Source organism: Dipodomys ordii, unplaced genomic scaffold, assembly GCF_000151885.1.
Source record: "Dipodomys ordii isolate 6190 unplaced genomic scaffold, Dord_2.0 Scaffold212, whole genome shotgun sequence".
NCBI lineage: Eukaryota > Metazoa > Chordata > Mammalia > Rodentia > Heteromyidae > Dipodomys > Dipodomys ordii.
Window position 1 is genome coordinate 1,598,306 of NW_012267428.1, and position 25,735 is coordinate 1,624,040.

The window sequence follows — 25,735 nt, forward strand, 5'->3', positions numbered from 1 at the left end:
CATTTGTGTTTTCCATTATTTGTGTTAATCTTCCCACTAGAATGCCTAAGTGTGATTTAGGGACAGAAGTATGGCTCAGTGATAGAGGTCTTGCTTTAGCTTACATTGGTCCTTGTTTGAAGTTTAGTACCAACAATATTAAATGAAAATTTATCTCATTGTTGGCATCATTTTTCTGCTTTTTTTTTTTCTGCTTAAATTCTGGGCTTGGGCGCTATCCCTCAGCTCTTCAGCTCAAGGTGAGCGCTCTACCACTTGAGCCACAGCACTTCCTTTTTTTCTAATGGTTTATTGGAGGTAAGAGTCTCACAGACTTTCCTGCCTGGAATGGCTTTGAACCGTGATCATCAGATCTGTCTCCTGAGTAGCTAGGATTACAGGCCTGAGCCAGTGGCACCTGGCTTTTTCTGCTATTCTTTATGGGATAAATGAGGACTGGGGACAAGGGTGTGGAATGTCTTATTGACATGATCCTGTATTGCTAAAGGGCCTCTTTGTCTAGCTTTTGTTTTTTGCTTTTTGTCAAAAGCTTGAACTTGGCTTGGGCACTGTCCCTGAACTCTTTGGCTCAAGGCTACCCTTCTACCACTTGGAGCCACAGTACCACTTCCAGTTTTCCAGTGGTTAAATGGATATGAGTCTTTTGGACTTTCTTGCCCAGGCTGTCTTTGAACCGTGATCCTCAGACTTCAGCCTCTTGAGTAGCTAGGTTTAAAGGTGTGAAACTCAATTAGAGGAGCATTCTTCCATTCGCAGAGACTTCTACCACATCCTGCTTTTGCACATGTCCTTCCCAGATTTACTAAGGCACTCTATGATTCTGTACTCATCAACCCTGCCAGGGTTTTATACTTAGAAAGTACTTGTTAACTGCATTCTTATTTACTAGTCTCACTAGGCCAAACCCATGATACATCCTTGGAAACCTAGGCATTTGGTTTGTTTTCACCTAAAATGTAAAGTCTGATTTGAGGGATGGAGGAAGGTGGCAGTATACTGATGAGCTAATTAATAATCAAGTAGCTAGCTACCTGCAAGGCACTCTTCCCCATATGTCTCTAGCATGTCAGCACCCTCAGGTCACAAGTCCCTTAAGTGTGTATTCAAAACTCCATGAAGTACATATTCAATAGTCCTTAATTGGGTTGCAATCCTCTTCCCACCCATGCCTTAACTGAATCATGTTACTGTGTAGCTAGTGACCAAGACTAACCTGCCTGGATTGTCATATCACTATGTGGATTTGTAGTTAACTCTCACAGTGGTGATTATGTGCAGCTCAGTAGTTTTTGATTCAGGGATACACATAATCCAGATCTCTTCCATGCAAAGAATGTTTGTTAAGTTTTTGTGAGAAAAATTAAGGCCTATATGATGTGTCCATTATCTTCTGTTCATAAATGTTTACCTCGCCAGTCTTTGGCCTCTATCAGTAAAAGATGTTTCTCTATACCAAAGTAAACGGAATCTCCTGTTTTTGCTTTTGTCAGCTATGTCTTCAATATTCTTATTCCAATCCTACCCCATCTTCTTTACCTCCACTGGCTTCCACCTCTCTGTTCATAAACATGTACTGAAAGGTTTTTTTTTTCTTTTTCTTTTTGGCCGGTTGTGGGGGCTGAACTCTGGGCCTGGGTGCTGTCCCTCAGCTCAAGACTAGTGCTCTACCACTTTAAGCCACAGTGCTACTTTCAGCTTTTTTCTGCTTATGTGGTGCTGAGGAATTGAACCCAGGGCCTCACGCATGTGAGGCAAGCACTCTACCACTGAGCCAACTTCCCAACCCCAGAAAGGTTTTTCTTATTAGATTCTAAAGTTGATCTACATTGTTTGTTCAGTTTGGAGCAGCCTTTTTGCTGTCTCCTATACTGCCTTAATATTAGACATCTTGACACAGCTCCAGCACTACATTTCTGAATGATCTTATTAAAATAAGTGGCTCTGGGCTTGGAATGTGGTTTAGTGGTAGAGTACTTGCCTAGCACACATGAAGCCCTAGGTTCGATTTCTCAGTACCACATACACAGAAAAAGCCAAAAGTGCTATGGCTCAAAGTGGTAGAGTGCTAGCCTTGAGCAAAACAAGCTCAGGGACAGTACCCAGGCCCTGAGTTCAAGCCTTATGACTGGCAACAAAAAAACTGAAAGAAAAAAGAATCAGGTCCTGAGTTCAATGGGTCTTGATACTACAGGAGTCATTTTTTAAGGCCCATGCAGTAGAACAGTTTTAGCTGTTGGTACAGGAAAAACATGAGCTGCAACTAAATTCACGCATTTATTTTTTTTGTCGGTCATGGGGCTTGAACTGTGGGCTTGGGTGCTCAAGGCAAGCCCTTCACTACTTGAGCCACAGCGCTACTTCCAGTTTTCTGGTTGTTTATTGGAGATAAGTGTCACGGACTTTCCTTCCCGGGCTGGCTTTGAACCGTGATCCTCAGATCGCAGCCTCCTGAGTAACTAGGATTGATTACAGGCGGTGAGCCACCGGTGCCCAGCAAATTCATGTGTATTAAATAGATGATATGGGGAGGCAAACTCTAATGAAAAGCATAGATGATTAAAAGAGGTTGCATTTTTTTTGTTGTTTTTTGGTTGGTTTTGGGTTTTTTTTGTCGGTCATGGGGCCTGCCTGAACTCTGGGCCTGGGCTCTGTCCCTCAGCTCTTCACCTCAGGCTACTGCTCTACCACTTTAGTCACAGCACCTCTCTGGCTTTTTCTGCTTATGTGGTGCTGAGGAATCAAACCCAGGGCCTCATGTATGTGAGGCAAGTACTCTACCACTGACCTACCTTCCCAGCTCCAATTGCATTGTTTTATAACTATGCCATAGGTACCAGCATTTATAGCATATAAGCAACCCCATGATAAAAATCACAAAGTAGCCAATGAGATCTGAGGCTATTGAAGCTATCTGAGTAACTTGTAAAAATAAGTAAATAAGTAAGATAAATGCCTAAGAAGCAATGGCCAGCTGTATGCCAGTGACTCATGCCTGTAATTCTCACTATTCAGGCTGAGATCTGAGGATCACAATTCAAAACCAGCATGGGAAAGAAAAGTCTGAGACTCATCTCTAATCAACCACCCAAAAAGCTGGAAGTGGAGCTGTTGCTCAAGTGGAAGAGTACTAGTCTTTAGCTAAAGAAGCTCAGGCCCTACCGAGGTCCTGGTACCAGAAAAAAAAAGGCAGAACTCCCCAAGAAGGGAGAGAGGAAGGAGTCTTGTTCAATGGTGTGTCAGAATTAGAAGTAGCAGATTGCTAGTTCACTAGAACATCTGATTGGGGACTTTTAACAATAAATATTAAAGTCAAGCAAAAAGGCTTAAGAGCATTGAATGGTTTCTTGATATTAGATGGTATTAATGATAATCAGATTTGTCAAGACTCCATGGACTTTAAACAATTACTGAATATCATTAGTTGGTATATAAACATCACACCAAGAACTAAGCCCAGAGGAGAAATGTTGGACTGTTAACTAGTTATGTGCCAGTATGTTAAACTTCAGGACAATGTATGCTTCAAGCTGCAGGAAATGACATCAGTTTTTGTAATGGCTAGAACTTTCTAATGATGTAGACAAAAGTCCAAACACACGTAATTCTGTGATATCTTTTTTTTTTACTTAAAACGCATTTTTACTTAAAACGCAAAGGTGTGCATATGGACATGCACGCCTGAGCATAGCAGATCATAGCAAACTTTTCATTGATGGTCACACGGTCAACAAAGTTTGAAAAAGACTGAAATCTGACAGATATGACAGTCTCTAGGCCTATAAATAGGCAGGATAATTTTATAGAGTCACTTAAGATTTAAAGGTAAAATGGAACATTTCCAGAGAAAGGAAATGTTTTTGATTTGGTTGATGTAAATCCATGAGGTAGGACACAGGATAATCAGAAAGGTACACCGTTCTGGGCAATGAACAACTAGTCCTCCCAACGCCAGTAGTGGTTCATACCTGTAATCCTAGCTACTCCGGAAACTGAGATCTGAGGATTTGAGTTCAAAGTCAGCTCAATTATCTCCAATTCACTACCCAAAATAAAAACCAGCAATGGAGCGGTTGTGGTAGAGTGCTAGCCTTGTACAAAACAGCTCATACCTTGAGTTTAAGCCCCAAGACTTGGGGGGGGGGGGGCGGGCAGTTAAGAGCTGCCCAGCAGAACCTGCCCACTGTAACTTTACTGAGGGTTTAGTACTGCAGAGGGTCATGTCTAAACATTTTTCAGAGCTCAGTAAGATTTAAGACTCAAGATTTTGAAAACTAAAAAATTTTCCCCAATGCAGTTCTTCCTACAATTGCCACTTTACTGATTCTAGCTACTTAGCCCTTCCAGAACCTATCTAACAAAACTAGGAAGCTAGAGAAACTACATTTACCTCATATGAGTAAGCTGTAATGGCCATAGATTGGCCTTTTCCTTGTCCCTAGATGAATCAAACTGAATGAAACCTAGACCCAGAGTTCATGGTTCTGGTAACTACTAGACTCCATAAAGACAGACGTAGTCTTAAGCCCTTTTAGTGTTAATCTGTTCTACACTTAGTTCAGGCAAGTTTCTTTAAAACTGGCTGGAACTGGAGAGATGCCAGGTGCCAGTGGCTCACACCTGTAATCCTAGCTACTCAGGAGGCTGAGATCTGACGATCGCAGTTCAAAGCTAGACCAGGGAAGGAAAGTCCTTGAGACTCTTACCTCCAATTAACCACCAGAAAACGAAATGGTGCTGTGGCTCAAGTGGTAGAGCGCTCACCTTGACCTGAAGAGGTCAGGGACAGCGCCCAGGTCCACAGTTCAAGCCCCATGACCTACAAAAAAAAAAAAAAAAATGGAGAGCTTTTATCCAGAGCCTGTAGAGGACTTGAATACAGAGTAGCACACTTTAAAAAGACTGTCTAAAATTATATTTAGTTATGATTTTGAAACCAAACATTGAAGCTACCATCCATTTATGTTAAATAAGGAAACATGAATTTTAAAAGGTTGAGACACTCCTGCAAGCAATCAGGTTTGAGAATAAGGCAACCCAGTTTAAAGATAGACTGAGAACAAAAAAGTAAAGAAAGTGGTGACTTGGCTATATGTGATCTCCAATTGCCAGTGGTATGAAATCCGTAGAAATTAAGCTGATGTGCCTTAACTGCCCCAGGCTTTTTCTACCTTTTCCCCAATATTAGTCATTTGTTGATTCTGTGGTCTTGTTGTAGAGCTCTAATCTCTTTATCACTAAAGGGTAACTGAGGACACTTCTGGAAGACACCTGTATTTGGAATGTGGAAGAACAATAAGGCATCCCATCCCTTAATAACCTGTATAAGGAACTACTAAGATTTGAAAGCCAGTGGTCTTTTGTTATAGAATTAAACCACCCAGTGTTGCTTTTGGTGAGCTGAGATAAAATATTTTAACTTTGCACATTTGCAATTTCATGACATTTTAAAGGGAACAGAACACTGAATTCCAAACAGCCTATTATAATCTCTTAGGAAGGCTCCACAGACTACAGTAGGTATCCAGAGCGCTTCTACCTTCTGAAATTGTGGAAAGTTCATAAAGCAAGTATTCCAGTCAGAAAAAGTAAGTGTTGGTATATTTGGAAGGGAACCCAAGGAATACTAACATCATCCTAAACCAAATGAATAATGTACTGCTAATCTTATAAGGCTGACACTATGCAGAAATTTGAGTCAACCCAAGTTCAGGGTAGGTGTGTAACCACTACAAATTCCAAGTATAAAACCACCATCTTCATGTTTTGCAGATAAATGCTGGTCACATAAGTGTCCTTGAGTCATTTTATGAACATGAACAACAAAAAACTTAGGGGGGAAAAATGGCCATATTATTTAAAGATGGTGATGAAAGGAGTGTTTATTCAAGGTGGCAACTTCCCAAGGTGGCAAGGTAAAATGAGAATTCTCTGCATTTTAGAGCAGTGAGATGAAACACTACAATATTAGTCCCTTTCTTCAGATTCTAGGCTCACTATATTAAAGAATACATTCAGGCTGGGAATGTGGCTTAGTGATAGAGTGCTTAGTACCACAGAAACAGAAAAAGCCAGAAGTGGTGCTGTGGCCCAAGTGGTAGAGTGCTAACCTTGAGCAAGAAAGAAGCTCGACAGTGCCCAGATCCTCAGTTCAAGCCCCAGGACTGGCTGAAATAAGCATTCAAATGCTAGAAAACGGCAATACTAGCAATGGTTCTAGAACTGCTTCATGTAAATACATAGTTTTGGTTGCATATAAAGGCCCTCAAGCTTTAAAATTGTTAGACTAATGTATCCCCAACTGAAAGTAAAGTGACATTTGAACTTGCACATCCCTCTTGTTTTAGACCAGCAAGAACCAGTTTACCTATACATTCAAAGCCAAGAAGCATGTATGTAACTTCTGGTGACCCAAAAGTTCCTACATCTGCTGCTGCTGCTCACTGGTTCACACAACAAACTGGAAATGGTGCTTTCTGAAAAGGGATAAGGTACTCAAGTTTTCATCATGTTGCTTTATTCAGTTTGCTCCAAGGGCAGAATCAATAGTAGGGATCACAAACATTATTTTGATTGGCTCACAAGCCTGATCAGTAAAACCTGAAAAACAGGAAATGTTACACAAGTTGCAAAGAAAGCACTCCTGGAGTTCATTGACATGATAGCAAGTGGAAAGAAGATAAATGCAACAGGTGTTAACATTAAGTACAGGACTGTAACCTGCTTATATGTCTAGACAATTCTGGAACCCTTGTTGCAAACCCTTATATTGCTGCTGATTTCCTTTGACATGAAATAAGACATTACACATCTTTTCCTCAACCTTACTCTTCGTGTACTTTAGTGCTTCCTAATCCTACGGCGCTGGCATATGCTGTCAGGATCTCCACTATCTGTTTAGTTTCTAGGGTCATTCGGGCTTCCTTCAGCCAGTCCTGGGCCACACGTCTGGACTCCCCTTTCAGCTGATTGACAAATTTTGCTGCTAGCTCCAGGTCACCATGCTCAATGCAATAAGAGGCATATGACAGTAATTTAAATGTGTTTATATCCTCAGGGCAGAGTTCTGCTGGTGGCTTCAGTTGCTGTGGCGGGAATAGGAGCAGGGACTGCAAGTAGGAGAGAAAGTACTGGTACAAGCTATTTCTGGTTTCATCAATCATTGCTACCCTTCCGGCTAGTTTTTGGACAGCATAGAAACGGGCCCTTAGGGTCTCTTCACTGTACACCCCCCGGGTCAGGGACTCTGGAGGAAGAGCTGCAGTTAAAGCTTGGGCAAATTCATTATCAGAACAGTTGACTCGGATGGCCTCTACCGCATTCTCCAGCGGGATAGTACGCCTGTCTGCAGATGAGGTCTTCATACTGTACTTTAATGCCTCCACTGAAAGCCAGAGTTGGTGGGCTTTTCTGGCTTCTTCTTCAGCAACTGCATGACCTACAGAGGAAAAAAGGCAAAACTGCTTTTCTCTCTACCTGATTACTTATGTTCACAGAACAGATGTGCCTTCAATAATCTAAATCTACACATGTGGAAGATGAGACCCAAGACAGCCTTCTACAGCCCATTCTATCATTTCTTATATATTCTTGCTGTCATAACAATCTTTTTTTACTAAGGTCATGGAGAAAACAGAGGGATATATATGCACAGTGTAAGTCTCCATCCCAAATTCCTTATTGTGAGACAAAAATTTCAGGTTAAATAGTACACAGAAGTCATTTCAATCTACAAGCTCTTTTTGTCATTCATAGGACTTGAACTCTGGGCCTGGGTGCTGTCCCTGAACTTTTGTGCTTAAGGCTAGCACTCTACCACTTAAGCCACAGATCCACTTCCAGCTTTTATGTGTTTAATTGGAAATAAAAGTCTCATGGACTTTCATGTCCAGAACTGAGTTCAAAAACATGATCCTCAGATCTCAAGCTCTTCAGTAGCTAGGATCATAGGCATGAACCACTAGTACCCAGCTTGCAAGCTGTTTTAAATCAAATGGTTTTAATCTTTGGTAAGTGAGAAAAACATGAAGGCTAAAACTTCTGTTTAGGCCACCACTGCCACAAAAAAGTCAAAGACTTCAAATGAACTTACTAGATTAACACTAGGTCTTAAAATTTCCTGAGTACTGAGCTTATTTTCATTGTTACAGAACAAAAAAGATCCCAAAGGAATTCCAAAGTCTCTTTTGTCAACACATCCATTGTTAAAACATGTTTCTTTCAATGTGGCACATAAAGGCCTCAACATAACTATGTATTTGGACAGGAGACAGCAAATTACCTCCAGGTAACCCTCTGGGGACCGTAGAAGTTAGCTCAGGGCCACACTAATATTTAGCTCCACTACTGCATAAGCATAGAGTATAGTGTAAATTGCCTTGAAAATGGCACTCATACATGTTTTTTAGATTTCATTTTTAGATCCTCTTTTCTAATTTCCTCCTTCCATATCCAAACCTGTCAAATCTGGAGCCAACTTTCCAATGAATGAAGAAAAATTTGCAAATTATAGGGATAGCATCTGCACATGTCCTCCACTAACCTTTTAACAAGAAATTACTCTTAAGAAAATGTTCTCTAAACAGGTGCCAATGGCTCACACCTGTAATCCTAACTGCTTCGGAGGCTGAGATCTGAGGAACACAGTTCAAAGCCAGCCTGGACAGGAAAACTGTGAAACTACAAAACAAAGTGGTGCTGTGGATCAAGTGGTAGAGTGTTAGCCTTGATCACAGAGGGACAGTGCCCAGGCCCTGTGTTCAAGCCCTACGACTGACAAAAAAAAGAAAATGTTCTCTAAGTAGGTGCTATGATAGATAATGCTCACTCTGAACAGCCTGCTCAATTCCTCTTAATCTTGCATAGGCGGTGTTTATATCCAGAGTAAAGCTATCAACTTGCTCTTGACTGCGACGACGGAACTCTAATTCTTTTTCAGAGAGTTTCTCAGACAGATCCTAAAATAAAAGAATGTACAGAGAAAATAAATGTAACTTGCCAGCAACTACTACACCTCCTGAACCTCTAGTCTTTAAAATCTCGTAATAGTCATCATGAAACTCCTGTATTGTAAGGTATCAAAAATTTCCCCACTTATATTTGATTTAAAATTCTCTAAAAATTTTGTTAGAGCCTAATATTAAAGAAAGCACACTAGAAAAACAAGGCTTTTACAGTCAGCCTTTAAATCTTCAACTTTAGAAACTACTCTGTTGCTAAATAAACATCATAAAATATATTCTACATTCTTTGCATACTAACTGAAAAAAAAAAAAGTCCACCCAGCCAGGTGCCAGTGGCTCATGCCTGTAATCCTGGCTACTCAGGAGGCTGAGATCTGAAGATCATGGTTCAATGCCAGCCCAGGCAGGAAAGTCCGTGAAACTCGTCTCCAATAAAAACCACCAGAAAGGGGCTGGGAAGGTGGCTCAGTGGTAGAGTGCTTGCCTTGCATGCCTGAGGCCTGGGTTCAATTCCTCAGCACCACATAAGCAAAAAAGAAAAAAACCAGAAGTGGCGCTTTGGCTCAAGTGGTAGAGCGCTAACCTTGAGCTGAAGAGCTGAGGGACAGCGCCCAGGCCCAGAGTTCAGGCCCCACGACCGGACCCCCCAAAAAAATAAATAAATACCACCAGAAAACTGGAAGTGGCACTGTACTGTAGCTCAAGTGGTAGAGTGCTCTCGCCTTGTGCTGAAGAGCTGAGGGAAAGCACTCAGGCTCAGATTTCAAGCCCCATGATTGACAAAAACCCCCAAAAACAAAATGTCCACCCAATAGAATTTAAAATACGTTTTCATGTGGGCATAAATTTTAATTTCCTAGGTTTCCTTTATTTGCCAAGCCTCATTCCTTCTTTTTTTTTTTTATTTGTGAAGATACTGTACAGAGGGGTTACAATTACATGGGCAGGATAATGCGTACATTTCATACCAAGCATTGCAGCCTCCTCCTTTTGTTTACCCTTCACATCCCTTCCCAGCCTCCCCCCACCTCATTCCTTCTTAAGACAAACAAACTATAAAGTGTGAAGACTCCAACTAGGATTTATCTGTACATATACACTGAAATATAAAACTACATATATGTGCATCTTTGTGAACACATACATAAAACATCTGATTATCACCAGGTGCTGGTGGCTCATGCCTGTAATCCTACTCAGAAGACAGATCTGAGGATCACAGTTCAAAGCCAGCCCAGGCAGTAAAGTACATGAAACTCATGTCCAATAAGCCACCAGAAAACCAGAAGTGGTGCTTTGGCTCAAGTGGTAGAGCACTCACCGTGAGCTGAAGAGCTGAGGGACAGTGCCCAGACGCAGAGTTCAAGCCCTACCACCGACAACAAAAAAAAAAAAAATCTAATAACAGGCACTGTTATGCAAAAATGAACAGTCCTGCAGATATACAAGAGCTCCACTTCCCATAAATTTTTCTCTATTCCTTAACAACCTCAGAGTACATTAAAAGGAAAAAAGAAGAGCTAGGGGTATAACTCCTACATTGCTTCCCTAGCATACATGAGGCCCTGGATTTAATCCCCAGTGCCACCCCCTATTCTCTCCACCCTAAATGAAAACCTAATAACATAAGTGCAAAGAGAGCTTAAGAGAAGTTTGTCCTTCACAGTGGGTCCCCACCTTGTCATATTCATACTTTAGTTCCTGTTCTTGCACCCTAAGAACATCTCGTAAGTGATCAGTGTGGGCAGCTGCCTGTCGACGAAGCTGGGTTCTCATTTCATTCTCCATGGCATCTCTGACTTCCTCTACCTGCAAAAGCAAACACAGTAATGATTCGTTCTTGAGTCTCCACATATACCTGTAGGAAAATGGCAGGACCTAATGAGACAATGATGACAGCCTCCTGTGGCCTCAACCTCTGTACACAGTCTGTATTCTGCTTCTTATACCAATCAGAAATCTTAACACTGGAAACCAACTCAAGGTCACACATCTGTGGCAAAAAAATAGTACCAAAATCCTCCATTGAATGTCCACATTGTTTAATATAAAATCCAACTTTTCTTCATTATCAGTTTGGGGTTTGAGCTTAGGGACTCAAACTTGCAAGAAAGATACTCTACCTCTGTGCCACACCTCCAGACATTTACAGTGCCTCTTATTGTTTATTTATTTTGTATGCCTGTAATCAGGACCTCACAGTCCCTTAGTTTTGTGTGTGAGTGTGTGTGAGTGTGTGTGTGTGTGTGTGTGTGTGTGTGTGTGTTGGTTGTGGGGCTTGAACTCTGGGCCTGGGCACTGTCCTTCAGCTCAAGGCTAGTGCTCTACCATTTGAGCCACAGCACCACTTCTGGTTTTCTAGTGGCTTACTGGAGATAAGAGTCTCACAGACTTTTCTGCCCGGGCTAGCTTTGAACTGTGATCCTCAGATCTCAGCCTCCTGAGTAGCTAGGATTTCAGGTGTGAGCCACCGGCGCCCAGCTTGTCCCTTAGCATTTTTACTCAAAGGTGGCATTCTACCGCTTGAGCCACTGTTCCACTTCTGGCTTTTTGGTGATTAAAGACAAGAATCTCCCAGAATTTCCTGCCTGGGCAGGCTTCAAGCTGCAATCCTCAGATCTCACCTTCTTGAATAACAAGGATTACAAATGGGAGCCACTGGCACCTAGCTTGCCTTAGCTATTTTTTAAGATTTATTTCTGGCTAGCACGGACCTTGATTCTATATATCCTTCCCATATAACTGGGATGACTGACAAGTGTGTGCCAACACAGGGCTTTTTATTGGCTGAGATGGGGTCTCAGACTGACTTCAAGCCACTATTTTCTCCTTCTATTTTCTCAGTAGTTAGGATTATTAGGTGTGTGCTATTGTGCCTTGCCTGAAATAGCTTATTTTGACATGAGTTTAGATTCAATATGGGCCATATCAAACCAAAAAATACGAGGGGCTGGGAAGGTGGCTCAATTGTAGAGTGATTGCCTCACATGCATGAGGCCCTGGGCTTGATTCCTCAGTACCACATAAACAGAAAAGACTGGAAATGGGCTCTGTAGCTCAAGTAGTAGAGTACTAGCCTTGAGCTGAAGAGCTCAGGCCCAGAGTTCAAGCCCCATGACCGTCAAAAAGTAAAGAAAATTAAAAAATTAAAAAATATATATATATATGGCTTGCCTCTGAATTGCCTTGAGTCATATAACAGATCTTTTAACAATTACTATACATGTGTATATTTACACACACACACACTAGACTATATTACAATTACTATAAATTATTTCTTTTTTTTTTGGTGCTGGTCCTGGTGCTTAAACTCAGGAACTAGGCACTTTCTCTGAGCCTTTTCGCTCAAAGCCCAGCTTCACTTCTGGATTTGGGGTGGTGGACTTTCCTGCCTGGGCTTGCTTTGAATCTTGATCCTCAGATCTCAGGTTCCTACAGGGACAGCCACTGGTGCCTGGCACTTCAAAAATTCTTATGCACTGTCATTGTGGATTCATCAATTTATTATATTGTTTCTGAGGGGAAAAAATGGAGTTGATAACTGGGCATTGACTAATAGCCACACCTGAAATTCTAGTTACTCAGGTGGCTGAGACCTGAGGATCAAGATTCAAAGCAAGCCCAGGTAGGAAAGTCCACGAGACTCTTATCTCCAGAAAACCAGAAGTGGTGCTGTGGCTCAAGTGGTAGAGCACTAGCCTTGAGATGAAGAGCTGAGGGACAGCACCCAGGCCCAGAGTTCAAGCCCCACAACCGACCAAAAAAAAAAAAAATTGGAATTTTGGCCAGACACTGATGGATCACATCTATAATCCTAACTACTGAAGAGGCTGAGATCTGAGGAACACAGTTCAAAACCAGCCCAGGCAGATAAATCTGTGAGACTCTTATCTCCAGTTAGAAAACTGGGAGTGGTACTGTGGCTCAAAGTAGTAGAGCACTAGCCTTGAGCAAAAGAGCTCAGGGACAGCGCCCAGGGCATGAGTTCAAGTCCTGCAACAACAACAAAAAAAAAAGATTTTGAAATTTTTGAACCAGATATGGTAGCATATACCTATAATACCAGCATTGGGAAGACTAAGGCAGAAGGATAGAGTTCAAGACCAGCCTGAGCTAGATAACAAGATCTTGTCACAAAAATAAAGTAAAACTTAGTCTATCTACTAGGAGGCTGAGGTCAAGACACTGTGGTTCAAGGACAGCCAAGGAAGTTTGAGACTCCTCCCGAAATTAGTTCATTGGTGCCTGTCTGCTGTCTGTCTTCCTATACTAGCTATGAGTGGAAACCTAAAGTGGAGAGGTCATCATGGACCCCTCTGTACAGTTTGTTCACAAATAAAATATCCTTTAAAAAAAAAAAAAAAAAAAAAAGCACAACCAGGAACTAGTAGCTCATGCCCATAATCCTAGCTATTCAGGAAGTTAAGATCTAAATCACTGTTCAAAGCCAGTCCAGGCAGCAAAGTCCATAAAACTCCTATCTCAAATTAACCAACAAAAAGTGGAGGTGGAGTTGTGACTCAAATTGTAGAGCACAAGCCTTCCATTGAAAAGCTAAAGGAGAGCATGAAGCCCTGAAATTACATAAAAAAGAGCTGGAGATGTGGCACAGAGATAGAATGTCTGCCTAACAAGCAAAAGGCCCAGGGCCTAAAGAAAAAAAATGGAATGTAGATTAAGCAAATTGGGTACTCAGTATATTTAATAACAACTATGTACAAGTTGGATGCAGAAAAATGGATGCAACTAGAAGACTGCACATTGAGCAAAATAAGCCAAGCTCAAAAAGAAAATAGCATGTTTTCACTTATATGTGGAAGCTAGACCTAAAAGACCTATGTTTGTGGACATTACACATACAAATACACACACATAAATACATATGTATGTTGCACATACATACACATATGTAATTATTTATATGACTAAAAATAAAACTTGAATCAAACAAAGAGCCTGAGGAAGAGAAAGGGAGGGGAAAATGGAAAAAGAATGTGAACATTAGGAACTGGTGGCTCATTTCTAAATCTACCGACTCAGGAGGCTGAGATCTGAAGATCAAAATTCAAAGCCAGTGTATGCACACAAATCCAAGGGTTTCTTATTAACCAGCAAAAGGCTAGAAGTCATGTGACTCAAATGATAAGGCACCAGCATTGAGCAAAAGCCAAATACAAGGGCCTGAGTTCAAGTCCCAATATTAGGAGAGAGGGAGAGACACAGAAAGGAGGGTGGGAAGGAAAAGGAAAGAAAAGGTAAAACACAAGCCAAGAAAAGCAGGGGGTAAATAACCATGTGACACACTGCAAATACATGAGGAAGAATTAAGAAACTCAAAAGTAGACTGTCAGTGGGGAGGGACTAGCAGGCTAGTAAAATAAAGAAGGCTAAATACTACTGAAATAGATTGTTTACAGCTATGAAAACAAAGCAAAGAAATGTACAGGTGATGCTATGGGTAGGTGGGTATAATGTGATAGAGGGGATGAGATTGATTTGAATAGAGTATGTGTGGAGATGTAACAGTGAAATCCCACACATGTATAAATCCCACACATATGAAAAACAAAACAAAACAAACTGCCATGATGGTAACTTGAACTATTGGTAAAGATTAACCAAGCATTTTCTGGCTTGAACAATTGGGTAGAGGGTGATTTATTTAAACAAGCTGAGTGTCTTGGAGATAGGTTGAAGTAAATCAAGAAATGTTTTGAACATTTTGTGTGTGTGTGTGTGTGTTTGGTCATGGGGCCTGAACTCTGGGCCTGGGTGTTGTCCCTCAGCTCTTCAACTCAAGTCTAGCACTCTACCACTAGCCATAGTGCCACTTCCAGCTTTTTCTGCTTATGTGGTACTAAGGAATTGAATATAGGGCCTTATGCTTGCAAGGCAAGCACTCTATCACTGAGCCACCTTCCCAGCTCCTGAATATTGTTGAATTTAAAGTGACTGTTTAAAACCAAGGTAAAGATATGGAAGTAGAAAGTAGGCTGCTAGTTTGGGACCTAAAGTCAAAACAGAATTCAGAGCTTAAGAATCTTATTAAGGGTAAACTCCAAAGCCACAGGATTAGATAGCACTAGGAGAGATGGTTCAGATGGAGAAAAGCTTTCAAAACCAATCCCAGGCATGCCAGCACTTGACAAGCTGAGCAAGATGTCAAGGGCAGCAAAGTGACTGCAATGCCAGGAGGATGTTTGGGGTCTGGCAGGTAGGAAAAAAGAGCTTTGAGGGTAGGTTAAGTAGTCAGATTCCTAAATCAGACTATGGACATCATATTCAGTACCTGATATGCATGATCCATGATATTCTTTCATCTATTTTTAATCACCTAACAACACTGGCAGAAAAACAAAAAACAAGATCAGCATGACATATCTAGTGAATCAATGACTTGCTAGTATTATCTGCAGAAGACAATCAAGTTAGATTCAGTTTATATGTCAATGATTTTCACTTCTACCTTTTTGTCCTGTTCGGCCTGTATTTCATCTCTGTGGCGTTCTAATGCTTTTGCCACTGCAGCGTCAAATGCTCGCTTTTCTTCTGCCTTTTGTTGTTCCAAGGCTAAGGCGATGTGTTGTTTTTCTATGGCTTTCTGTTGCGCTAGCTCTCTATTTAGCTGGTCAATGCGACGATGTGCGTGAGCAATTAGGGAGTTTAGATCATCAGTTGAAAGTTTATCAGCTAAGAAGATAACCACATTAAAAAGTTAATAACTTTACCAAAATTATAAGTCTATAAAAGAGAATTTGCTTCATGTGCGATTAATGTTACAGCTTTTCATTTCTTTTTATAGCAAATGGCAGCTAACTTGAAATTTAAATTCACTAACGCAAATAGAAGTGGGTAATGTAGAAAAACTAAAGTTTTGTCAATTCCAAGCAAAGTAATATAGACATAATAATTAGTTCTCTTCTAGGAGCCCAAATTAATCCTAATCTGACCTAATTGTTATCTGACTGTCTAGTTTAATTTTGCTTCTAAAGACAAAGTCTACAGATGCAATCACTTCTAGCCTTTCTTTCACATGTAACTATCATTAGTCAAAAAGGTATCCAATATAAGGCTGTTTTCTACTAAAATTCCCATCAAATTAATATTTTCATATGTTTCCCTACAAGAGTGTTGCTTCTCTTCGTAAACATATATTATCAGCTGGGCACCAGTGGCTCATGCCTGTAATCCTAGCTGTTCTGGAGACTGAGATCTGAGGATCGTGACTGGAAGCCAGGCCGGGCAGGAAAGCCCATGAGACTTTTATCTCCAGTAAACTACTCAGAAAAGGCCAGATGTTGCGCTGTAGCTCAAGTGGTAGAGCCCTCGCCTTGAGCACAGAGACTCGGGGACAGCACCCTGAGTTTAAGCCCCAGGACTGGACAAAAAAACCCAACAAACCCCACATATATTATCTAGGATAGTAATCTGCAATCAAAGATGCTCAAAAGAATCACTTGTGGAGCTTTTATAAACATTCATGTGCAAATGTTCACATTTAGGCACAAATGATGCAGAATCTTTTTATGTTGCACATTCCACAGTGTTCTAATATATAACACAAATTAAGAACATGGCTCCAATATCAAAATATAAAATGTGGAGAATTCTATAAGACAAATGATTCAATTCCACAATAAATTAAAAAGAAAGATGGTATTAAAATTCATGGACAATCTGTAATGGCTCACACCTGTAATCCTACTCAGGAGGCTGAGATCTGAGTATCGAGATTCAGCAAGAACATCTGTGAGACACTTATGTCCAATTAACCACCAGGAAACAGGAAGTGGTGATGTGGCTCAAGTGGTAGAGCGCTTGCCCTGAACTGAAGAGCTCAGGGACAGCACCCAGGCCCAGAGTTCAAGCCCCCTGACCACCACCAACAACAACAACAAAAATTCATGGAAAATATTCAATGTGTGGAACTTCTTTGGAAATTGACCTGAACAAACAACTCAATTTCATCTTATGAAGTTTTAATTAAGAATATAAGACAAGGGCTGGGAATATGGCTTAGTGGTAGAGTGCCTGCCTAGGGTTCAATTCCTCAGGACCACATAAACAGAAGTGGCACTGTGGCTCAAGTGGTAGAGTGCTAGCCTTGAGCTGAAGAGCACAGGGACAAAACCCAAGCCCTGAGAGTTCAAGCTCCATGACTGACAAAAAAATAAAAGAATATAAGACAAAACTGGGTATGGGTGGGTAATTGCTAAAGTTAGGTTCCATGAGAGTTTATTAAAATTTCTCCCTGCTTTTTAATGTTTTCAATTATCTAAAATAATAACCCAAATAAACATATGTAATTTATATATACATATACACATACCTCTTACATACACAGGTTTCCAATCACTTGAAATATGTTTGTTTCTAAGAATACATAGCTGTTCAAACATCCAATTTAGATTTATCAAATGTAACATGATTCTACTTGCTATTATTTAAATGGCTTAACATATGAGTCATAGATATGATGAAAGACTAGTCTTTTAAAATCCAAGGCAATATCTTTAAATGTAAAATACATGTAATTACTCACCTAGATCAGAAACACCTACAAAGAAAGACAAGAATGGCTTTTAAAAAACAATGTGCACACTTTGATTATTGATCATTAAATAGAAACATCCAAAGGGAAACAAAATGAACCAGAAACTTAAACCAGGAAAACGTATTTTAATACTTCAAAGCAAAGTACATTACCTAAAATGTAAAGGTTTTATAAAACAATACAGATCTAGGTAAACATTTTAGTAAACAAGAGAACCATTGATATTAAAAGTAGTTTAGGTTTTAAGACTCAGTATTTCATTAAAGCAACCAAATTTTCTCCTAACTGCATAGTTCAAAGTATTTCACTAAGTCACAGTTTTGGTGGTTCTCAGTTCCAGGCCTCTTCTATTTAAAACACTTATGGAATTAATCCTCTTAGGGGCATTGAGATAGTCCAGTTCTTATCTGCAACTCTCCAGCCTTGGGCTCCTGAGCATGGGGATTAACAAGTACAGGCCTCTAGTTTCTTTAGAAAACTTTAAACAGTAAATTCTACATTAAATGTATACTTAACCTGTGCAAACTAATCTAAGAACTATGCATGACTTTTTTTGTCTCTTGTCGGTTGTGGGCTTGAAATCTGGGCCTGGGCGCTGTCCCTCAGCTCTTCAGCTCAAAGTGAGCGCTCTATCACTTGAGCCACAGCAGTACTTATGGTTTTCTGGTGGTTTATTGGGGATAAGAGTCTCATGGACTTTCCTGTTCAGGCTGGCTTTGAACCGAGATCCTCAGATCTCAGCCTCCTGAGTAGCAAGAATTACAGGTGTGAGCCACAGGCACCTGGCTTAGCACTATGCAAGATTTAAGATTTGAGAAGGAAAGTCCATGAGATTCTTATCTCTAATTAACTACCCAAAAAAGCCAGAAGTGGATATATGGCTCAAGTGGTAGAGTGCTACTAGCCTTGAGCAAAAAAGTTAAGGACAGCATCTAGGCCCTGTAATCAAGCCCCGGATTAGCACACACAAAAAAATCTTTTCAAAGAAGCTGAACATGAAGGAAGGGACACACTGTCAAAAAAAAAAAAAGAAATATACTAGCTTATGAAATAGTAACCTCTCTCTATACAACACCTTAACGATAACAATAAAAGTATCTTTTTAAAAATTTTTTTTGGAGGGGTCTGGTTGTGAGGCCTGAACTCTGGGCCTGGGCTCTGTCCCTCAGCTCTTCAGCTCAAGGCTAGCGCTCTACCACTTGAGCCACAGCGCCACTTTGGGGTTTTTTCTTTTTGCTTATGTGGTGCTGAGGAATCGAACCCAAGGCCTCATGCATGCAAGGTAGGCGCTCTACCACTAAGCCACCTTCCCAGCCCCCTTTTTAAATTTTTTTTAAAGCCAACTACCAAAAAAAGTAGTCAATTGTCTTTCCTGGTCTTTATTTTCAGTTTTCCAGACACTCATCAGTTCACCCTCAGATTAAACAAGCACCTTTTTATCTGTTTCCTTGCCCTTAGCAGTGAACTGTCTTTCCAGACAAGGCAGGATATGCCTTAATTCTAAAGATCAAGAAACGAAGGCTTAGGGCTGGGAATGTGGTTTAGTGATAGATTGCTTGCCTAGCATACATGAAGCCCTGGGTTTGATTCCTCAGCACCACATAAACAGAAAAACCTGAAAGTGGTGCTGTGGGCTCAAGTGGTAGAGTGCTAGCCTTGAGATGAAGAGCTGAGGGACAGCACCCAGGCCCAGAGTTCAAGCCCCACAACCGACCAAAAAAAAAAAAAATTGGAATTTTGGCCAGACACTGATGGATCACATCTATAATCCTAACTACTGAAGAGGCTGAGATCTGAGGAACACAGTTCAAAACCAGCCCAGGCAGATAAATCTGTGAGACTCTTATCTCCAGTTAGAAAACTGGGAGTGGTACTGTGGCTCAAAGTAGTAGAGCACTAGCCTTGAGCAAAAGAGCTCAGGGACAGCGCCCAGGGCATGAGTTCAAGTCCTGCAACAACAACAAAAAAAAAAGATTTTGAAATTTTTGAACCAGATATGGTAGCATATACCTATAATACCAGCATTGGGAAGACTAAGGCAGAAGGATAGAGTTCAAGACCAGCCTGAGCTAGATAACAAGATCTTGTCACAAAAATAAAGTAAAACTTAGTCTATCTACTAGGAGGCTGAGGTCAAGACACTGTGGTTCAAGGACAGCCAAGGAAGTTTGAGACTCCTCCCGAAATTAGTTCATTGGTGCCTGTCTGCTGTCTGTCTTCCTATACTAGCTATGAGTGGAAACCTAAAGTGGAGAGGTCATCATGGACCCCTCTGTACAGTTTGTTCACAAATAAAATATCCTTTAAAAAAAAAAAAAAAAAAAAAAGCACAACCAGGAACTAGTAGCTCATGCCCATAATCCTAGCTATTCAGGAAGTTAAGATCTAAATCACTGTTCAAAGCCAGTCCAGGCAGCAAAGTCCATAAAACTCCTATCTCAAATTAACCAACAAAAAGTGGAGGTGGAGTTGTGACTCAAATTGTAGAGCACAAGCCTTCCATTGAAAAGCTAAAGGAGAGCATGAAGCCCTGAAATTACATAAAAAAGAGCTGGAGATGTGGCACAGAGATAGAATGTCTGCCTAACAAGCAAAAGGCCCAGGGCCTAAAGAAAAAAAATGGAATGTAGATTAAGCAAATTGGGTACTCAGTATATTTAATAACAACTATGTACAAGTTGGATGCAGAAAAATGGATGCAACTAGAAGACTGCACATTGAGCAAAATAAGCCAAGCTCAAAAAGAAAATAGCATGTTTTCACTTATATGTGGAAGCTAGACCTAAAAGACCTATGTTTGTGGACATTACACATACAAATACACACACATAAATACATATGTATGTTGCACATACATACACATATGTAATTATTTATATGACTAAAAATAAAACTTGAATCAAACAAAGAGCCTGAGGAAGAGAAAGGGAGGGGAAAATGGAAAAAGAATGTGAACATTAGGAACTGGTGGCTCATTTCTAAATCTACCGACTCAGGAGGCTGAGATCTGAAGATCAAAATTCAAAGCCAGTGTATGCACACAAATCCAAGGGTTTCTTATTAACCAGCAAAAGGCTAGAAGTCATGTGACTCAAATGATAAGGCACCAGCATTGAGCAAAAGCCAAATACAAGGGCCTGAGTTCAAGTCCCAATATTAGGAGAGAGGGAGAGACACAGAAAGGAGGGTGGGAAGGAAAAGGAAAGAAAAGGTAAAACACAAGCCAAGAAAAGCAGGGGGTAAATAACCATGTGACACACTGCAAATACATGAGGAAGAATTAAGAAACTCAAAAGTAGACTGTCAGTGGGGAGGGACTAGCAGGCTAGTAAAATAAAGAAGGCTAAATACTACTGAAATAGATTGTTTACAGCTATGAAAACAAAGCAAAGAAATGTACAGGTGATGCTATGGGTAGGTGGGTATAATGTGATAGAGGGGATGAGATTGATTTGAATAGAGTATGTGTGGAGATGTAACAGTGAAATCCCACACATGTATAAATCCCACACATATGAAAAACAAAACAAAACAAACTGCCATGATGGTAACTTGAACTATTGGTAAAGATTAACCAAGCATTTTCTGGCTTGAACAATTGGGTAGAGGGTGATTTATTTAAACAAGCTGAGTGTCTTGGAGATAGGTTGAAGTAAATCAAGAAATGTTTTGAACATTTTGTGTGTGTGTGTGTGTGTTTGGTCATGGGGCCTGAACTCTGGGCCTGGGTGTTGTCCCTCAGCTCTTCAACTCAAGTCTAGCACTCTACCACTAGCCATAGTGCCACTTCCAGCTTTTTCTGCTTATGTGGTACTAAGGAATTGAATATAGGGCCTTATGCTTGCAAGGCAAGCACTCTATCACTGAGCCACCTTCCCAGCTCCTGAATATTGTTGAATTTAAAGTGACTGTTTAAAACCAAGGTAAAGATATGGAAGTAGAAAGTAGGCTGCTAGTTTGGGACCTAAAGTCAAAACAGAATTCAGAGCTTAAGAATCTTATTAAGGGTAAACTCCAAAGCCACAGGATTAGATAGCACTAGGAGAGATGGTTCAGATGGAGAAAAGCTTTCAAAACCAATCCCAGGCATGCCAGCACTTGACAAGCTGAGCAAGATGTCAAGGGCAGCAAAGTGACTGCAATGCCAGGAGGATGTTTGGGGTCTGGCAGGTAGGAAAAAAGAGCTTTGAGGGTAGGTTAAGTAGTCAGATTCCTAAATCAGACTATGGACATCATATTCAGTACCTGATATGCATGATCCATGATATTCTTTCATCTATTTTTAATCACCTAACAACACTGGCAGAAAAACAAAAAACAAGATCAGCATGACATATCTAGTGAATCAATGACTTGCTAGTATTATCTGCAGAAGACAATCAAGTTAGATTCAGTTTATATGTCAATGATTTTCACTTCTACCTTTTTGTCCTGTTCGGCCTGTATTTCATCTCTGTGGCGTTCTAATGCTTTTGCCACTGCAGCGTCAAATGCTCGCTTTTCTTCTGCCTTTTGTTGTTCCAAGGCTAAGGCGATGTGTTGTTTTTCTATGGCTTTCTGTTGCGCTAGCTCTCTATTTAGCTGGTCAATGCGACGATGTGCGTGAGCAATTAGGGAGTTTAGATCATCAGTTGAAAGTTTATCAGCTAAGAAGATAACCACATTAAAAAGTTAATAACTTTACCAAAATTATAAGTCTATAAAAGAGAATTTGCTTCATGTGCGATTAATGTTACAGCTTTTCATTTCTTTTTATAGCAAATGGCAGCTAACTTGAAATTTAAATTCACTAACGCAAATAGAAGTGGGTAATGTAGAAAAACTAAAGTTTTGTCAATTCCAAGCAAAGTAATATAGACATAATAATTAGTTCTCTTCTAGGAGCCCAAATTAATCCTAATCTGACCTAATTGTTATCTGACTGTCTAGTTTAATTTTGCTTCTAAAGACAAAGTCTACAGATGCAATCACTTCTAGCCTTTCTTTCACATGTAACTATCATTAGTCAAAAAGGTATCCAATATAAGGCTGTTTTCTACTAAAATTCCCATCAAATTAATATTTTCATATGTTTCCCTACAAGAGTGTTGCTTCTCTTCGTAAACATATATTATCAGCTGGGCACCAGTGGCTCATGCCTGTAATCCTAGCTGTTCTGGAGACTGAGATCTGAGGATCGTGACTGGAAGCCAGGCCGGGCAGGAAAGCCCATGAGACTTTTATCTCCAGTAAACTACTCAGAAAAGGCCAGATGTTGCGCTGTAGCTCAAGTGGTAGAGCCCTCGCCTTGAGCACAGAGACTCGGGGACAGCACCCTGAGTTTAAGCCCCAGGACTGGACAAAAAAACCCAACAAACCCCACATATATTATCTAGGATAGTAATCTGCAATCAAAGATGCTCAAAAGAATCACTTGTGGAGCTTTTATAAACATTCATGTGCAAATGTTCACATTTAGGCACAAATGATGCAGAATCTTTTTATGTTGCACATTCCACAGTGTTCTAATATATAACACAAATTAAGAACATGGCTCCAATATCAAAATATAAAATGTGGAGAATTCTATAAGACAAATGATTCAATTCCACAATAAATTAAAAAGAAAGATGGTATTAAAATTCATGGACAATCTGTAATGGCTCACACCTGTAATCCTACTCAGGAGGCTGAGATCTGAGTATCGAGATTCAGCAAGAACATCTGTGAGACACTTATGTCCAATTAACCACCAGGAAACAGGAAGTGGTGATGTGGCTCAAGTGGTAGAGCGCTTGCCCTGAACTGAAGAGCTCAGGGACAGCACCCAGGCCCAGAGTTCAAGCCCCCTGACCACCACCAACAACAACAACAAAAATTCATGGAAAATATTCAATGTGTGGAACTTCTTTGGAAATTGACCTGAACAAACAACTCAATTTCATCTTATGAAGTTTTAATTAAGAATATAAGACAAGGGCTGGGAATATGGCTTAGTGGTAGAGTGCCTGCCTAGGGTTCAATTCCTCAGGACCACATAAACAGAAGTGGCACTGTGGCTCAAGTGGTAGAGTGCTAGCCTTGAGCTGAAGAGCACAGGGACAAAACCCAAGCCCTGAGAGTTCAAGCTCCATGACTGACAAAAAAATAAAAGAATATAAGACAAAACTGGGTATGGGTGGGTAATTGCTAAAGTTAGGTTCCATGAGAGTTTATTAAAATTTCTCCCTGCTTTTTAATGTTTTCAATTATCTAAAATAATAACCCAAATAAACATATGTAATTTATATATACATATACACATACCTCTTACATACACAGGTTTCCAATCACTTGAAATATGTTTGTTTCTAAGAATACATAGCTGTTCAAACATCCAATTTAGATTTATCAAATGTAACATGATTCTACTTGCTATTATTTAAATGGCTTAACATATGAGTCATAGATATGATGAAAGACTAGTCTTTTAAAATCCAAGGCAATATCTTTAAATGTAAAATACATGTAATTACTCACCTAGATCAGAAACACCTACAAAGAAAGACAAGAATGGCTTTTAAAAAACAATGTGCACACTTTGATTATTGATCATTAAATAGAAACATCCAAAGGGAAACAAAATGAACCAGAAACTTAAACCAGGAAAACGTATTTTAATACTTCAAAGCAAAGTACATTACCTAAAATGTAAAGGTTTTATAAAACAATACAGATCTAGGTAAACATTTTAGTAAACAAGAGAACCATTGATATTAAAAGTAGTTTAGGTTTTAAGACTCAGTATTTCATTAAAGCAACCAAATTTTCTCCTAACTGCATAGTTCAAAGTATTTCACTAAGTCACAGTTTTGGTGGTTCTCAGTTCCAGGCCTCTTCTATTTAAAACACTTATGGAATTAATCCTCTTAGGGGCATTGAGATAGTCCAGTTCTTATCTGCAACTCTCCAGCCTTGGGCTCCTGAGCATGGGGATTAACAAGTACAGGCCTCTAGTTTCTTTAGAAAACTTTAAACAGTAAATTCTACATTAAATGTATACTTAACCTGTGCAAACTAATCTAAGAACTATGCATGACTTTTTTTGTCTCTTGTCGGTTGTGGGCTTGAAATCTGGGCCTGGGCGCTGTCCCTCAGCTCTTCAGCTCAAAGTGAGCGCTCTATCACTTGAGCCACAGCAGTACTTATGGTTTTCTGGTGGTTTATTGGGGATAAGAGTCTCATGGACTTTCCTGTTCAGGCTGGCTTTGAACCGAGATCCTCAGATCTCAGCCTCCTGAGTAGCAAGAATTACAGGTGTGAGCCACAGGCACCTGGCTTAGCACTATGCAAGATTTAAGATTTGAGAAGGAAAGTCCATGAGATTCTTATCTCTAATTAACTACCCAAAAAAGCCAGAAGTGGATATATGGCTCAAGTGGTAGAGTGCTACTAGCCTTGAGCAAAAAAGTTAAGGACAGCATCTAGGCCCTGTAATCAAGCCCCGGATTAGCACACACAAAAAAATCTTTTCAAAGAAGCTGAACATGAAGGAAGGGACACACTGTCAAAAAAAAAAAAAGAAATATACTAGCTTATGAAATAGTAACCTCTCTCTATACAACACCTTAACGATAACAATAAAAGTATCTTTTTAAAAATTTTTTTTGGAGGGGTCTGGTTGTGAGGCCTGAACTCTGGGCCTGGGCTCTGTCCCTCAGCTCTTCAGCTCAAGGCTAGCGCTCTACCACTTGAGCCACAGCGCCACTTTGGGGTTTTTTCTTTTTGCTTATGTGGTGCTGAGGAATCGAACCCAAGGCCTCATGCATGCAAGGTAGGCGCTCTACCACTAAGCCACCTTCCCAGCCCCCTTTTTAAATTTTTTTTAAAGCCAACTACCAAAAAAAGTAGTCAATTGTCTTTCCTGGTCTTTATTTTCAGTTTTCCAGACACTCATCAGTTCACCCTCAGATTAAACAAGCACCTTTTTATCTGTTTCCTTGCCCTTAGCAGTGAACTGTCTTTCCAGACAAGGCAGGATATGCCTTAATTCTAAAGATCAAGAAACGAAGGCTTAGGGCTGGGAATGTGGTTTAGTGATAGATTGCTTGCCTAGCATACATGAAGCCCTGGGTTTGATTCCTCAGCACCACATAAGCAGAAAAAAAAAAAAAAAAGCCTCAAGCTTACTAGATACAATCCTTTTTTTTTTTTTTCCCCCGGTCGGTCATGGGGCTTGAACAACTCTCTTGGGCACTGT

At 40.3% G+C, this 25,735-nt stretch overlaps 1 protein-coding gene across 1 annotated transcript; it reads right to left on the bottom strand.

The window, feature by feature from the left end:
• Window positions 1-6,488: 6,488 nt before the first annotated feature.
• LOC106000207 (MICOS complex subunit Mic60-like) lies at window positions 6,489-23,916 on the bottom strand. Its single transcript, XM_013035439.1, has 8 exons — window positions 23,803-23,916; window positions 21,915-22,163; window positions 17,506-17,520; window positions 17,293-17,403; window positions 15,430-15,653; window positions 10,638-10,769; window positions 8,825-8,954; window positions 6,489-7,435 (listed from the first exon to the last, which is right to left on the bottom strand). The coding sequence occupies exons 1-8, from the start codon at window positions 23,897-23,899 to the stop codon at window positions 6,822-6,824; spliced, it is 1,572 nt and encodes a 523-aa protein (XP_012890893.1). The 5' UTR covers window positions 23,900-23,916; the 3' UTR covers window positions 6,489-6,821.
• Window positions 23,917-25,735: the final 1,819 nt, after the last annotated feature.

Excerpts from the sequence above, each read along its gene's own strand:
- LOC106000207 (XM_013035439.1), bottom strand. The coding sequence starts at position 23,899 with ATGTTACATTTGATAAATCTAAATTGGATGTTTGAACAGCTATGTATT. Across the intron at positions 10,770-15,429 it reads AGGCCGAACAGGACAAAAAG|GTAGAGGAAGTCAGAGATGC; the intron begins GTAGAAGTGAAA and ends TTGCTTTTGCAG. Across the intron at positions 7,436-8,824 it reads AATTGAGCAGGCTGTTCAGA|GTCATGCAGTTGCTGAAGAA; the intron begins GTGAGCATTATC and ends TTTCCTCTGTAG.